Raw genomic sequence first — 16362 nt, forward strand, 5'->3', positions numbered from 1 at the left:
GTAAGAACTTCTATATATATTAGGATTGTATGCATTGTTTCTTTTAAGAATAATAAAGAAATTCAACAGGAGGGGGACAAAAGAAGTTTTTTATCTCTTGTATGAAATTCTGTAAAACTATACAAATGCAATAAAATCAATTTATTACAAACTCCAGTATGATTTTTGTTGTCAAACTTTAATTACAACTTAAAAGATGGGTATGAGTAAAAAGTAGCGTGTACAGGGATTTAATTTGAAAGTAATAGTTGCGTGTATCCGGTAAAATATGAAATCTCTGCACATTTGATGTCACTTTTCGTGACTTACTATATGCATTTGCATATAAAGGCATCTAATTAATTGATCTTTTTAAATGATATTTTTCGCGTAATGTTTTATTATTATTATTTATTTATTAATTAATTAATTTATTTTTCTAATGTTGACCTACTCTACTACACATGACTTTGTACTGAAAGTCTTGGACCTTATACCCGATAAAGAATTTCTGATTGATTGATTGTGAAGTCCTCAGAGTTAATCATCATCATTCTCTCTAAAACTCATCAGTCACTCATCATTCACCGAACTGCTTTGAAACTGAACATGACAACATTTGTTTCTAAAAATTTTCAGTGACAATAAATTATTCTTTTGCCAGGGTGTGGAATCTTAAATAGTCAAAGATGAATATATCCTTTAGTCCTTAACTCTAGTGAGATTTCACCAAGGTTTAACAATGTAGAAACATCCAACATAAATCACGACTATTGTATGACAGGATAAATAGTCAACGTCAAAAACGGTTGACATAGAAGGGGATGTAGCTCAGTGGTAGAGCGCATGCTTTGCATGTATGAGGCCCCGGGTTCAATCCCCGGCATCTCCAGTTGCTTTTTCCTTGCCCTTGTTGCAATGGTAAACCCTGATAACCAATAATTACTCTTATGCAGCTTTATTGACTATATAGCGATGTCTTTTAAGCGTTATAAACGGCATCTGAACAACGCAGACATTGTCCCGACTGGTATATTACTGTAAATTTCTGAGAAACAAAACAACCGATCAGCGCACAGGCTAACATTTTCCCGCAGTTTTAAATGCACCATAAGTATGGCGTTATTATTGTGCCACATTCTTGAGCGTACAGGGGGCCGTTCTGAGAGCAGACAAATATATTTTGGAAGCACATCAGTTACATTTTGAGCAAAACGTATTTTTGCTGAAAGAAAAATCCAATCTGAACAAACAAAAATTAATTCAGTGCACACAAAATGCAGACTCACCACGATTAAAACAAACAAAAAAAAAGATTCTCAGTTTCATTTATCTGCTCTCTCGGTATTCTCTCCTCTGCGCGCTGACACGCGCCTGCGTGCTTGCTCGCAGTGCAGCACTGCTGCTCTCAGTTCTGTCAACACGCTCGCTCAATTCGCTGCAGCGCTAGAAATGTGCCACAATTCCAACCAATCACAAGCCTCGAAGCAAGTCATCCTGATTGGCTGCTTCGCAGCTTTCCAACAACACTGTAAAAGGTGGATTCCGGGGCCACTGGCGGCATCCTAAATCAAGAGGAGTTAGTATTACGTTTTTGGTTAGTTTTATATTTTTAATATTATTACATTTCTCTACGTCATACGGAAGACCTCCTGGTGATTTACCCTCGTGTTGACTAACACAGTCCCATTTACTCCGGCCTGACATACAGGGAAACTGGTCATCGTTCCTTGATGTTGCCAGGCCACTTGTTGCAGGACATGTGCGAAGCAAATCAGCAACAAGAAAACTTCACATCACAGCCACATGTAAGTAGTAGTTCATTTAGCTTGGTCTAGTTTTTTGTATTTGTTTTTGTGATAGTAAGATTAGCCTATTTTCTCCTGTCAGTGAGCTTGTCGGCTAGCTAGCATCTTTTCACTGCCTAATTCAGTGAGTAACAAACGTAGCTTAGATTGCTATAACAGTTTTTCAGCCATGCTAACGACAAAAGTTGAGACTGATGCTTTTGTAATTATTGATTTGCTACAGTTTAAAATTTTTTTTTTAAAGAGCTTTGACAAGTACTGACACTGTTTTGACAGATGAAAGAGATGTTGTGTTTTTATCCTCACTCTTTTTATTTCCCTCCAGTCAGGTGTTATTTTCATTTAGTATGTACAATTAAACAAAACCATGGAAGAAAAAAATGAACACATTAACACAAATACACCACAGCGTCAGGTGAGCCCCCCCCCCCCCCCCCCCCCCCCCCCTTTTTATTGATTAGCATAAATTTATTATCTGTTTGTGTATTTGATTAAATTTCAATACCAGAACTATTAATAGCTAACATGTTAGCATATTGAGTACTTCTAGCTAACTTGGTGGTAGTTGTGATTGGTCATAGCATGTTTTATTTATTTATTATTAATTCTAGCTTTTTAAAATTGATTCTGTACCTGCTTGACTGATTTAGGATCATGGTGCGGTGGAGTCCGCGGCCAGAAACCTAGTATCTCTGTTACTCAACACCATGGCTTCAAATGCTTCTCCAAGTTCAGCAGTGTTGGGACAGCATGAGACCAGAAATGTAACAGTACAGCAAGAAATGTCACGGTTTGTGCAATCTTATTTTGTTAGATTTTTATATGTACGTATATTTGTACATAAAATGTTGACAATTATTTTGTTTAATAGAGAACACTTTTATTATAATTGTGATGGACAGCACTGACAAGTCATGTAATGTTCAAAAAACATTTTTATCCAACAGAGCTTTTCCAGGATATTTCAAATCAAACTTCAACCGTGGTAAAAAGAGGCTCTTACTTTCCACCAAGCAGCTTGCTAAAACAACTAGTAAGATCGTCGCCCTGAATTTTTATCTGCTGCAAAAAAACACATCCCATACTCCAATGCCAGCTGAGGAGCTTGAACTCCTTCAAGCTGGCATGGGACGGCAAACGGTGTCCCTTCCAGATGACGGTGACCATGCAGAGGTATGGTTGCCAGTCCAGTTGGTTTGCTTAGTTTTGAAGGTAGTGACTGGAAGACACTTTTATTAAGCAATGTCCTTACTGTGGTGTATTCTTTTTCTTTACTTTATTGTGAAATAAGATCTCAAGACTACTGACAGAAACATTTCCAAAAATGGAAAATCTTTGTGGAGGATGGCTCTTACATAAAGCAACCGGTTTGTTCAATCAACATTTTGTGTTTTTTTTTTGTATTACTGGTAGCCGCGTCATTACATCCCCCTTAAAATGTTAGCATGTTTTTGTTGTTTATCAATACTTATATTACACTTATTACTATGTGTGAGCATTAGAGGTAAAAGAAATCTGATTTAAGTTGCGAATTTTCCTTCTCTATTAATCAAGGTGGCAGTGGTCGACGAAAACTGACAATAATTCCTCCAGAAGCAGAAGGATATTCTGTTAAAGCTCTGAAAGCTGTGTCAGCAGGTGGCAAAGCTACTTTTTACATAGTGCCGCTGCAGGAGACATTGGACATATCTCCTTTGCCTCCAGACTCACAACACTTCTCGAAGATGCCAAAGAAGATTTGTTACCAGTGCAATGAAGTGATGCCGCTGCAAATGCTTGCTGTACACATTAAGACATGCAAAGGAATGAGTTATTCCGATGAGACTGGTGATGAAGTAAGAACCAAAAGTTTTATTTGGTATATGATGGAAATTATAGAAAGAAAAACAAATTGAGATTAACTTCTTTGTATGTTTGCAGTGCTCTGAGTTACAAAGTGTGGAGATCAGGGACAAGGTACACTAAGCACAGTGGAAGAACTCAAAATAACTACAGTCAAGTCTGGACCAGTAATCAGCTTTGTTTTTCAGGTGGTTTGTCCAATTTGCACAAAAGAATTTCCAGATAATGAGATCATAGTTCATGCTGATCTTTGTGGAGAGAGGTAATCTAATTTAATCTAATTTCTCATTTATAACCCTTTAAAATGGAGTGATGCACATCAAGTCTTCAGTTATTGAAAATAGTTTTGTTTACAGTTTTGAAAATGCTGGGTCTGCAGCAAATGAAAACAATCCATCCCCATTTGATGAAACTCTAGCATGCCCAACCAAAAGGTTTGTTTTAAACTAAATGCATAGTTTCTAATACAAAACTGTAATTGTTTTCAGAGGTTGTTCAATGTATGTGTTTCAATAAGTTCCGTTTTGTTTCAGATTGTATAACTAAGCTTTTTTCTCTTTTTTTTCCCCTTTAAGCATAGAAGATGTATTATGCGCCCTTGAACAACAAGTTGACACCACAACAGAATTTAAACTTTGTGTGGACAGGGAAGGCCTTCCAGACAGAGGTATTCTCCAGTGGCAGAGAAAAAAAAATGCATCTCCTGCTAGTGTCTTAAAAGTGGTGTTCATTGGTGAGGCGGGCATTGATACAGGTGCACTTAAGAAGGAGTTTTTGACTGGTAAGTTAATCACTGGCAGTGTTCATCTGTTGAATCTATTCAACTGCAGATCACTTAAAACTGGGTACTCGTTATGTGCCTTAGATATGATTTCAGGTATTGAACGCAGATTCTTTGAGGGACCTGGGAACCAAGGTAAAAACCCCAGGTACTCTCTATCAGACCTTGACAATGAAAATTTCAGGTTGGTTACAATTTAGTGCACAAGATTGTACTGATTGCAGTGTCTAAAGTTGAATACTCTTTCAAAAAAATCTTAATTTACATGTATTTTTTGCAGAACTATCGGTGAAATCATGTCTGTCAGTCTTGCTCAAGGTGGTCCGGCTCCAGCTTTTTTTAAAGAGTGGGGTTACAATTTCCTCTGCACTGGGGAAGTGGATTTTAGCTCTCTTTCAACAGACGATGTGGCAGATCACGAATCTTCCACACTCATGAGCAGGGTGAGCAGCCTCATAACATTGCCATTCATTTATTAATTCATATATATATATATATATATATATATATATATATATATATATATATATATATATATATATATATGGGATCACTTCCCTGTTAAATCCTATGGCAAAGTGATCCCAAACTTTTGAGTGGTAGTGTATTTATGTAATGTAAATTATGTGTGTGTTTGGTTTTCTACCCCATCACTGAACTTTATAGGTTGAAAATGCAGCAGATACACAGACTCTGCTTCTGTGGGCTGATGAAATTATAAGCTGTGGATATACCAGCAAGATCACACATGATAGAAAAGAAAGCATCATTCGGTAAAGAGGGGACAAAAAAGGGATTTTAAACATTTCAATTTGTGGAAATTGTTTTTGATTTTTGTGCTTTTCTTCTAAGGGCTATTGTCCTCCACTCCACAACGAGACTGATTCCAATGCTGCAACAACTGAGAAAGGGTATGGAACTGTATGGTCTCCTGAACTTGATGTCTACAAACCGGGAAGCTTGCCATGGTCTCTTTGTTCCTGGGAAGATCATCAAAGTAAGTACTCACTTGAAATGTTCCACTTAGACCTAGTAGACTATCTTCTAATCTGAATTATGTATTATTTATTAAGTTTTCTTATAGTTTTGACAGTTAACTAACCTGCATTAACTTATAGCCAGATGCTGATTTCATGATGATGAACTGCAAGCCACAATTCAGTGAGAAGGGAACATCAAAGGAGAGGACAGAGAGGAAGATCATAAACTTTTTGCAAGATTACTTGCAGGAGCTTGACATCAGAGGTACAATGTTACTACACATTTCATCCCTAAATCCACTTATTCCAATTTAGGGTTGCAGGGGGCTGGAGCCTATCCCAGCAGGTACAAGGCAAGATGCTCGAGTAACATTTGATGGTTAAATTGTTTTATATAGAGTACAAAACCTTGGATATTAAGGAGTTTTTAATAAAAAAAAAAGTTTTGACATTTTTATTTAATATTTTACACATTACAGATGGTGAAGGAGAATCAGCAGGTGAGGAGGTGGATTCCCTTAAAGTCCATCATGTGCTCCAGTGGATGACGGGGCAGTCCCACATTCCCATACTGCCAGATGAAAAGAGACATTTCAAAATAACATGTAACTTTGACCATCAATGCCAACAGCGACTTGGAGATCACATCATCTGTTACCCAGTTGTGAGTGCATGCACTCATACTGTCACTTTTCCAGTACAACATTTAAACACGTATGATGACTTTAGAAAACTCATGAGTGAAGCAGTTAGATATGGTGGAGGATTCCACAGAGTTTAGTTACAAACAAGGTTTTGATGAAAAATTAATTAAGGCTTTTCCTAAACAGCTGCTGTTGGAATATGTTCAAAGCTGTTTTAAAAAGACAAAAGAAAAGAGTTATTTGTTAGCACTTTATTTTACATTTTTTTCAGCACTTTGAAGTGTCCTTACTTTATTCTCTTGAGTGTATCAAGTGAAAAAAATATTAATTTTGACCCCCATCTTGGTTGGGATTTTAGTTTAAACTGTATTAATAATCAAACTGCCCAAAGGAAAAAAAAAACAGTTTTGATGTATTTTAGGTTTCATATTGATTGCACCTGTTTCAGAAGTGTACAAGTTTGTTTTTATTCCTTTGTAGTACCTGTAAAAATACAAACTATCGTGTTGATGTTTCCATTGGCAACGTCACAACAGTTGTTCCTGTTAGTAGAACATCCTACTGAAACCTAACAATGTACAGTACCATGCTTTTATGGGTTTAGGTCATCAAGAGTATTTTGTAAAGTCCATTTTAGAATTTTTTTCCTCAGCCAATGTGTTGATTTTAAGTTAATGTTTAAATGTCATTGTTAGTTTGACATCAGATGTAGGAATCGTATGTACAAGTCGCGGCCATGTGTCTGAGAGCGGTCCAGAGGATTGATGTTTCTTTGAAGTTCTTCCAGAGCTTCCTCATGCAGTGGACACTCAAGCTCAGGGATCACAACTGCGCCGTGGGAATCTTCACACAGTACAGCACTTTCCCAGTCAATGGCAGGATCTTGGAGGTCCTTCAAAAGAATATTAAACTTGGTTAGGACCCGGTCCTTGGTCATTGTGTTTAAATTCCTTGATAGCTGTGTTTACCTTTGGCAATAAATAGAAATTGTTGACACATTTTTTGGCCTCACTGTGTAAATATATGATTTCAAATAACTAGTAACTTCCCACATTAATAGGGGTAGTGATTGTGTGGGTGTCTTTTTCTTTTAAGAAATGTATTGCACACATTCCCCACAAGCATTGTGAACTATAGACAGGAAAAAGTGATGTTGAAAAATATGATTAATTCCTTAACTAGCTGATGAACTCAGATTATTTTAAAGTGCATGTGGGTTTTATCCATTAGTCTTAATTGTGAAAGTTTAATTGTGTCACATTCCACATTTTTGAGCCTGTGACTTAATGCCAATGGTTTTGGCCTCTGTAAATGATCTCATACCTCAAGTCTCTCCCCCTCGTCTAGATCTTGTAGATGTCCCATGCACCACATCTGCTCAGGAGTGAGACCTTCTTCTGTACGTAGAGGGTGATTATTCCACCCTGCAGTAAAGATCTCAAGATCTGCATGGAGCCGAGGAACAAAGATGTAATGGACACCAAAGAGATGAACAGTATCAGAAATATCAAGCAGACCATCCTCCTCCAGTGAGTGAAGAATGTCATGGTACTTGCTCGTGACAGCAACCCAAACATCACGCCAAAGTCGTTCTACTCTGAAATGAAGCATAATTAAGTAATTTCTGAATTATAATTTTTTTTTACAGAAACAATCCGACCACTGGCTTACTTTTAATAAATGCAGTTTAATTTTCCAAAAAGAGACTAACCTCTGATTATGTACACTCTTTCCTGAGATGAAGCTTGCTCGCCCTGTTCCTCGTGTTGCAAACATGAATTGTGCAATGTCAACGTTTTCAACACCTTGATCTGCCCTTACCCTAATGAAAACAGATTGGTATAACTTTTGGTTTTTTAACAAATGAATCACAACTTGTTGCTATTATCTAACTTTGACTCAGGGCAAAATACCTTGATGGTAAGCCATGAAGCTGGACCGATCTCAAGAAATATGTAAATGCAGTTTTTGCTCTGTTGTTATTTGCAGCATCCAAGTACAAGATCTGTAGTAAAACAGCATGAACAATTTTCAGTCTGCTTTCAGCTAATGCTGGAATGATCAGTGTTTGCATTAAATGATCAGTGTGTTTTTTTTTATCCTTCAGTCGAAGCTGTTCAGAACAATTGTGTTTAAATCACCAAAGTCTACATGCTGAATTTAGCATTTTAAATAAATAATGATCTCAATTGTGATGCCCAAACACATGAAATTATCAAACTTGTAAATTTGACAGCAAAAAATTACCTTTCTTGAATAGCCGTCCACTCCACCAAAGACAACAATGTTGTACCTGTTCAAGACAATTAAAAAACAAATTTACAAAGATAATCTTTGCATGAGATGCCGTTAGCTTAAACCATAAATCTTTCTCTTTAGAAGACACTTCTTTTGAACACACAAGCATATGTATTTTAAAATGTATGTGCCCTGACACAGGCTTTTTAATATCAGCATTGATACACTGCATTGCCAAAAATAGTCACTAATATTTCATGGACCTGTAAAAAACTAAAAAGTAATTGTTCAAATCATTATTTTCAGTGTCTTGATGAGTTCATTTAAGTATGACCTTCCTCTAATCTTTCAGCTGTGCTGGAAATCTAAATAAGCAAACTAACTTACCTTATTAGTTTGTGGTTCGTGTCTATATGAACAAGAGAGAGAGGGCCTCGCACAGAGTAACTTCTTCGTACCACACACCCAAGTTGTGTTATCCGTGAGAATATGCCAATGGCATCAGTTCGATGCATTGAAGCCATCATTCTCCACCACTGAACACGAAGACCCATGGAGACCAAATGCCCTCGAACCATTCGGTAACCAGCATTTGGCATTTGACCTTTGATGGCTGATATGACATTGTCAAGCTCTTGGTCAGTCATTGTGCTGTATGATCCCCTCACAGATAAGTCAAATTCTTGCATCCTCCTGTAAACAGTCCTTCTTGAAACACCAAGACATTTAGCAATGCAGGAAACTGGCAAATGTGTGTCCAACAAACTTTTTAATTTTTCTTTCTCTATTATGATTTTTGGGGGACCAGGACCCGGACCGACTTCTGTTTCATGTTCCACAATGTGTATGCTGCTGGCATTTATGTCAGCCTGGACCAAAAGATGGAGATGCTGGATTGCTTCTGTAATCTCTGACACATTGCCTATCTGCTCTGAAAATGACTCAAACAAAATAAGTTCATGGCGTGTCAGGAATTCCAAGTAATCCAAATTAAGTGGCTGCTGGTTCAGAGCAGATTCCAGTTTGTTGAGAAGTCTCTCCATCATTTGATGTCGCAGCATCACCTAGGAAAAGTATAAGTACACTTTGAATTGTCCTGTACATGAAATGTGGTATATAAATAAACTGTCTTGCCTTACAATGGAGCTCAATTTAGCCAAAGAGAGACTGTAGTTCAGCCTAGCAGAAAACCACAGTAATTCTGAGAATAAACTAAAAATCCAAGACAAGAGGCTGTTGTGAAAGCCTTTCCTTAAATGGCATTACTTTAGCTATTCAAACCTATTTTCTTAATATTTGTAGTAACTAAGATTTTCACAAACTGTTCTGATTGGTATGATTCCAGAGAAAAGCATCAGTCTCAACTTTTGTCGTTAGCATGGCTGAAAAACTGTTATAGCAATCTAAGCTACGTTTGTTACTCACTGAATTAGGCAGTGAAAAGATGCTAGCTAGCCGACAAGCTCACTGACAGGAGAAAATAGGCTAATCTTACTATCACAAAAACAAATACAAAAAACTAGACCAAGCTAAATGAACTACTACTTACATGTGGCTGTGATGTGAAGTTTTCTTGTTGCTGATTTGCTTCGCACATGTCCTGCAACAAGTGGCCTGGCAACATCAAGGAACGATGACCAGTTTCCCTGTATGTCAGGCCGGAGTAAATGGGACTGTGTTAGTCAACACGAGGGTAAATCACCAGGAGGTCTTCCGTATGACGTAGAGAAATGTAATAATATTAAAAATATAAAACTAACCAAAAACGTAATACTAACTCCTCTTGATTTAGGATGCCGCCAGTGGCCCCGGAATCCACCTTTTACAGTGTTGTTGGAAAGCTGCGAAGCAGCCAATCAGGATGACTTGCTTCGAGGCTTGTGATTGGTTGGAATTGTGGCACATTTCTAGCGCTGCAGCGAATTGAGCGAGCGTGTTGACAGAACTGAGAGCAGCAGTGCTGCACTGCGAGCAAGCACGCAGGCGCGTGTCAGCGCGCAGAGGAGAGAATACCGAGAGAGCAGATAAATGAAACTGAGAATCTTTTTTTTTGTTTGTTTTAATCGTGGTGAGTCTGCATTTTGTGTGCACTGAATTAATTTTTGTTTGTTCAGATTGGATTTTTCTTTCAGCAAAAATACGTTTTGCTCAAAATGTAACTGATGTGCTTCCAAAATATATTTGTCTGCTCTCAGAACGGCCCCCTGTACGCTCAAGAATGTGGCACAATAATAACGCCATACATAAGTCCCCGCCCTCAGTGGTAACTAAGGAGATCAACGTTATGTTTACTACAAAGATGTCCACTCTGCTAGCTGCTAGCTTAGAGCTGGTCAGAAAACTGACCAAATTCTAAATATTTAGTTACTGATAACGCTTCTGTGTGCTTCCTTTAGACTTCTGAAAATGCAACTGAAGCATCTTAAGACACTTTTAACCCCTCAGGTAAGATTGCCGACAGGCTGTCTGACGCTGCTGATACTCAACAGTCATAAAAAGTCACTAGCTTGAACAAAATAATGTTATAATGTGTTTCGAAATTCGCCACAAAAGCAGATTTCCCTTTTATCACATGACAATTTATTCAATTATATTACTCCACGTTTACCTTGAGAAAAAATAGATAATTTAAAATTTTAAATTATGGCTAGCAGCTGTAGCGCTATTTCAGTTTAGCCACTGAGTTTAGCTAACTAACTACGGCGTCTCTCACCATTTACTCGTGGTTAAAATTGTATTCTTGCAGTGTCTGGATAGATTACACCTGTTTTGGCCCATAAAACAGTAAAATCTGCAATTTACTATGTCTCCAGCATCCAGACTGTTTTTTGGTCGCTGGCCAAAAACAGTCCAAGTCAGAGATGCTCTACTATTTCCTTTATGAACTGTTACCTTTGCCTTCACAGGAGGGTTCTGCTAAAGTGACATGCATGGCCTGGGCTCCAAACAACACCAAGTTTGCTGTTTGCACGGTTGACAGAGTGGTGCTGCTCTATGATGAACAGGGAGAGAGGAGGGACAAGTTCTCCACCAAACCCCTGGACCCAAAGGTAACAGACATTACCTTTGTCATGTCATCCGATACAACCCAGCAACACAATGTTGTGGAACATGAAGCATCATTGTATTATACTGACATATGGTGTTGAAATCAATCAGCCTCTAAGTAAAATGGAATCTGCTATGGACATTTTAGATGCAATGCATATGATTTATTGAGGAATTATATTGCATATTAAGACCAACACCTCTAATCAATACGCAAATTTAAAGGCTAAATTGGTCAAGATTACCAGGGATTACCAAATTCTGAAGTGCATTAATTGGGCTGCATTTACAACTCAAATTCCAAAAATGTTAAGAAATGTAAATAACAACAGAATGCAATGATGTGCAAATCTCATAAACCCATATTTTATTCCTGAAAGAACATATAAAACATATTATAAGTTGAAACTGAGACATTTCACCATTTCAGGTAAAATATTTGCACATTTTAAATTTGATGACAGCAACATATCTCTAAAAAGTTGGAACAAAGGCAACAAAAGCCTGGAAAAGTAGTTGGCACAAATAGAATAGAATAGAAATACTTTATTAATCCCTTCGGAGAGCCCTCAGGGAAATTTGGGTACCAGCAGCAATACAACACCAACAGTAAAGCAGGACAAGCACAAGACACAATATATACAGGTACAAAGCAAAATAGAGGCAAATAAAATGCAATAAATATAACAATAATAACAATGAGATAAGTTAAATAAAACAATATAAAAAAGCATTGCACACAGTAGAGGTGGTACAGATTCCAAGTTCACTATTGCACGTATAAGTTATTGCAACTGTTTGTATGGGTTATTGTGCATGTGTTGCACACCTCCCTCTCCCCCCTCCTTCTCCCCCTCCTGCCTAATGCAGAGTTGTACAGTTTGATGGCTCGGGGGACAAAGGAGTCTCTGAGCCGGTTGGTCCTACTCTTGGGGAGGAGCAGCCTGTTACTGGTCAGGCTTCTCTGTGCACTGATGACAGTGTGCAGAGGGTGACTGGCATCATTCACAATAGCCAGTAGTTTTTTTAGTGTTCTCCTCTCTGCCACTGTCACCAGGGAGTCCAGCTTCATGCCAACCACAGAGCCCGCCCGCCTGATGAGTTTTTCCAGCCTGTTAGCACACCTTTTTGTCATGTTACCCCCCCAGCAGACAACAGCATAAAAAAGCGTACTAGCCACCACAGATTGATAGAACATCCACAGGAGTTTCCTGCAGATGTTAAAAGATCTCAGTCTTCGCAGGAAGTACAGACGGCTTTGGCCCTTCTTGTACAGGTGATCTGTACAGCATGTCCAGTCCAGCTTGTTATCCAGCCACAACCCGAGGTACCTGTAGTTGTCTACAATCTCCACCTTGTCGTCCCTGATGGTCACTGGACGTGGTTGTGGGCTGGACTTCCTGAAGTCAATAACCAGCTCCTTAGTCTTTGAGGTGTTAAGCTGGAGATGGTTCATCTGACTAATAATAATAATAAAAAATACAAAAAAACTAATAAAAAACAACTAGAGGAGCAATGAGGAGACAATGAATTAGGTTAACTGGCAACAGGTCAGTAATATGACTGTGTATAAAAGAAACGTTTCATAGAGGCAGAGTCTCTCAGATATAAATATGAGCAGATCTGGGTTCACCAATCTGCAATAAACTGTGTCTAAAGACAGTTTAAAAAAATGTTCCTCAACGTAAAATTTGAAGATCCCACCATCTAAAGTGTAATATCATCAAAAGATTAATTGAATCAGAAGGAATCTCTGTGCATACGAGACAAGGCCGACAGTCAAAACTGTATGCTGGTGATCAGCCAGCACTGCATTAACTGCAGACACAACTCTCAACAGGAAATCATTGTATTGGCTCAGAAATACTTCAAGAAATCCCTAACTGTGAACACAGTTCACTGTTAAATCCAAAGATACAGGTTAAAGCTTTATCATGCAAAGAATAAGCCATATGTGTACAGGATCCAGAAACGCTGTTCTCTCTTTTCTGGACCAAATCACATTCAAAATGGGTTCCTTAAATTGATAAAATAGCTCAGTTTTAACATCTGATAGGTAGTTTATGTTCTGTTAGGAATGAAATATGGGTTTATGATATTTGCAAATCATTGCATTGTGTTATTTACATCTTAGTGTCTAAACATTTTTGGATTTTGGGGTTAGAGTTTTAAAGTCACAAGCACGCAAAGTCTTTATTAACATCCTGCCCGTCAGCTGGGAGCTTTAATACATCTGTTATAACCCAAATAATAATAGCTTGAACAATTATACAATTATAATAATACTTGAACAACATTTTTTCAGTATGGAAAACAGAGCTATGTCGTCAATGACCTGGTCTTCTCACCGGACTCCACCAAAATCGCCATCGGCCAGTCTGACAACATAATCTTTGTCTACAAAATCGGAGAGGATTGGTATTATCCTTTATTTATTTAAAATTTTCCTCACAGAGTTTAATTTTCAATTGCAGTTTGATGCATCCAAACAGATTTTAATCAGTTTTATTCTCTCTGGCAGGGGGGACAAGAAAGCCATTTGCAACAAATTTGTTCAGACGGTAAGTAAAGAGACTATCCTTGTTTCAGCTGTAAACAGCTCACTGAAAAGGAAGTAGAAATTAAATGCATTAAGTTGTAGTTTTACAAGGATTATGAAAGCGCTACAAAGAATGTCCTTCTTAAGGTTTTACAGTTGTTGTTGTAACTTCACAATAGGTACAACTTTATACAGCTGATAATTTTTGGAACTTCTTTTTGCCTCTTGAAGATATTTTCCATCTATTTCAGAAGACCTCTTTATTTCTAACTTAATGTTGGGAACTTGCAAGCAGTTAAACTTTTTGGGGGTCATTAGCACCTTTAAGAGTCACATGCATGTTTCATTCAGTGTTATCGTCAGCCATCCTGTGTAACGTTATGGTGACACAAGTCAAGGGGACTAATGGTGAGCAAACCACCTGGTTAGAGACGTCAAGGCTGCATTATATATTGCTGACAGGTGCTGTCAAAGGCCACCACCTCTGATTTTCTTTCTACAGATGGTTTTTTTCAGGTCTCTTTCAAGCCATCTGTCTTCTCTGTCCAAAATGTGGGTATGAGTGCCTTTATTCTTGAGATGCAGGTGGACTGATGAGTCTTGACCTGAAAAGTTTGCTCTCCTGTTTTGAGCCATGTGATTATTTAGTTTTTCCTTGATGAAGGTCTTTGCACTCTTAATTACACTGAACTGCATTTAAAGGATTGCTCAACTTGTATTTAGATGTTTAATCCCTCGTTTGAACCAGTGTTTGTCTAAGAGCGTTGTTGTATTTTAGGTGCGCCTTGATATTGTGTGATGTTTAAAAAGACCAGACAGATCAGCCACAGACAGCATGTGTTGCAGGGGTTTTTGTAAAAGCTCTTCTGTTCCTTTTCTTTTCATTCTGTCCTTGTGGAGACACGAGCCCAGCGCTGAAGGGTTCTGTAAATCTTTTGCTTATGTTGTATACTGTTATGTGAAACAGAAAATAGTCCCTCTTTAAATTTTAAGTTGCCTGGCTCTAGCCAGGTCTTAGAATAACATTAATACAATATAAGATAAACAATTCATGAAACACTATAACATAAAGTTATTTATTAAACAAAAATATGGCACCCAGGTGCTGCTTTTTGATTGAAATGCACTTGATTATTTTACCATCAAGAAGATTGAGAACCTCTGTAAAAGCAGAAGTTTTGGAAGTTCGTTGGTCTGGAGCCTTCAGGTTGAGTTAACACAATGACAAAGAGGTAGCAGCTGCAATCTTTCCAGGAGTGGACGTCCCAGCAAGCTTCACCCAATGTCAGAACATGCAATGCTCAGAGAAATGGCGGAAAAGCTATATCTCAGACTCTACATGCCTCATTTAGCATGATAAATCCTGAAGTTCATGACAGAACAATTAAAAAAAGACTGGTTCTATGGAATGTTTGCAGGAGAAAGCCTCTTAAAGAACATTGCAGCACAAGAAGGGAAGGAAATTTTATTTATATAACACCTGGCTTTCACAGATAAAAACCACAAAGTGCTATATAATAGGAATAATAAAAATAAAATGCATTAAAAGATGAAAGAAAATAAGAAAACACAAAAGAACACACACACACAGGCATTAAAACATAATTTAACTGAGAAGCCTGCTGGAATTAAAATGTCGTCAACTGCTTTTTAAAAGAATTGACAGAATCTAAACATCTCAAAGAGAAAGGCAGCATGTTCCACAATTTGGTGGCCACTGCTTAAAGTGTAACTAAATTAATTGTCAATGGCAGAAAAATTCAATATATCACAAAAAACGTTTCTATTGGTATCTGATCACTTTGCAAAAAAATCTGTGATGTTTTCATTCTCTTAGAATGAGCCGTTTTATCTACTTGCTGGGGTCCACATACATGGCAGCTGCTATATTTGTGACTCCATTTTTTTCGCCTTTCATTATCTCCGTAATGCAGCATGCAGTTGTTATTAAGTCTGTAAGATAGGAAATTAAGTAGGGGCGTAGGTTCATCACTTTTTATATAAAGTTTTTAGTTTTATTGTATTAGGATGTTTCTTGTTTAATGGTATTTGTACTCCTGCAGTTTAACTGTATTTATTTGTTGACCTGTTCTGGGACTGCCGATGGACATTAGCCGCTACCTAAATCTGGTGCAATGCATATTTTCTCTAATTCTCTAATAATTTCTCTAAAATTTTTGTGCATGTTCCTTGATGAATAAAAACAAATAAAAAAAATAAGCAATAATCAGTTTCAGCACAATTTATCTGATGCAGTTAATTCATTGACTGTTGCAGAGTGCTGTGACCCGCCTACTTTGGCCTTCAGAGAATGCTATTGTTTTCGGATTAGTTGATGGCAAGGTAAGGCTTCATATTTATTTGTAATTTACTGTACATACAGTTTGCTCCCATGTTATCACTGGTTAAAATATTTGTAGAAACAGACTTTAGAGCGAATTATTAGGGGCTGTTGTCGAGGAACGGTTGGGTAATTTTAGTGAGACTTGAAGTAATGTTTTCA

General features: G+C 37.6%; 3 protein-coding genes and 1 non-coding gene across 4 annotated transcripts in view; 3 read left to right on the forward strand and 1 right to left on the reverse strand.

Annotated features, from left to right (window-relative positions):
• Window positions 1-799: 799 nt before the first annotated feature.
• Window positions 800-871, forward strand: trnaa-ugc. Its single transcript has one exon. It is a non-coding gene; the product is annotated as a tRNA-Ala (tRNA).
• A 1296-nt stretch (window positions 872-2167) lies between these two features.
• LOC121634266 lies at window positions 2168-6608 on the forward strand. The gene is made up of 15 exons (XM_041976802.1): window positions 2168-2202; window positions 2438-2577; window positions 2735-2960; window positions 3079-3154; window positions 3342-3622; window positions 3708-3743; window positions 3818-3891; window positions 3986-4063; window positions 4205-4410; window positions 4495-4594; window positions 4691-4853; window positions 5077-5183; window positions 5263-5407; window positions 5529-5655; window positions 5870-6608. Exons 2-15 carry the CDS (start codon window positions 2495-2497, stop codon window positions 6169-6171), a joined length of 2004 nt encoding a protein of 667 aa, XP_041832736.1. The 5' UTR covers window positions 2168-2202; window positions 2438-2494; the 3' UTR covers window positions 6172-6608.
• Window positions 6609-6725: 117 nt separating this feature from the next.
• Window positions 6726-8896, reverse strand: LOC121634267. Its single transcript, XM_041976803.1, has 6 exons — window positions 8660-8896; window positions 8282-8327; window positions 7948-8039; window positions 7746-7856; window positions 7358-7631; window positions 6726-6926 (listed from the first exon to the last, which is right to left on the reverse strand). Exons 1-6 carry the CDS (start codon window positions 8869-8871, stop codon window positions 6726-6728), a joined length of 936 nt encoding a protein of 311 aa, XP_041832737.1. The 5' UTR covers window positions 8872-8896.
• A 1660-nt stretch (window positions 8897-10556) lies between these two features.
• ift172 (intraflagellar transport 172) overlaps window positions 10557-16362 on the forward strand; it is a 47250-nt gene continuing 41444 nt past the window's right edge. Inside the window, exons 1-5 of the mRNA XM_041975106.1 lie at window positions 10557-10717; window positions 11179-11322; window positions 13626-13738; window positions 13842-13881; window positions 16137-16202. Coding sequence (XP_041831040.1) covers window positions 10679-10717; window positions 11179-11322; window positions 13626-13738; window positions 13842-13881; window positions 16137-16202 — 402 coding nt within the window. The 5' untranslated portion in view covers window positions 10557-10678. The remainder of the gene's footprint in view (window positions 10718-11178; window positions 11323-13625; window positions 13739-13841; window positions 13882-16136; window positions 16203-16362) is intronic.

This window comes from Melanotaenia boesemani, chromosome 22 (genome assembly GCF_017639745.1).
Source record: "Melanotaenia boesemani isolate fMelBoe1 chromosome 22, fMelBoe1.pri, whole genome shotgun sequence".
Lineage (NCBI taxonomy): Eukaryota > Metazoa > Chordata > Actinopteri > Atheriniformes > Melanotaeniidae > Melanotaenia > Melanotaenia boesemani.

Excerpts from the sequence above, each read along its gene's own strand:
- LOC121634266 (XM_041976802.1), top strand. The coding sequence starts at position 2,495 with ATGGCTTCAAATGCTTCTCCAAGTTCAGCAGTGTTGGGACAGCATGAG. Across the intron at positions 3,892-3,985 it reads GCTGATCTTTGTGGAGAGAG|TTTTGAAAATGCTGGGTCTG; the intron begins GTAATCTAATTT and ends TTTTGTTTACAG. Across the intron at positions 5,656-5,869 it reads GCAGGAGCTTGACATCAGAG|ATGGTGAAGGAGAATCAGCA; the intron begins GTACAATGTTAC and ends TACACATTACAG.
- LOC121634267 (XM_041976803.1), bottom strand. The coding sequence starts at position 8,871 with ATGCCAAATGCTGGTTACCGAATGGTTCGAGGGCATTTGGTCTCCATG. Across the intron at positions 7,632-7,745 it reads AAGAGTGTACATAATCAGAG|AGTAGAACGACTTTGGCGTG; the intron begins GTTAGTCTCTTT and ends GCTTCATTTCAG. Across the intron at positions 6,927-7,357 it reads ACGAGGGGGAGAGACTTGAG|GACCTCCAAGATCCTGCCAT; the intron begins GTATGAGATCAT and ends ATTCTTTTGAAG.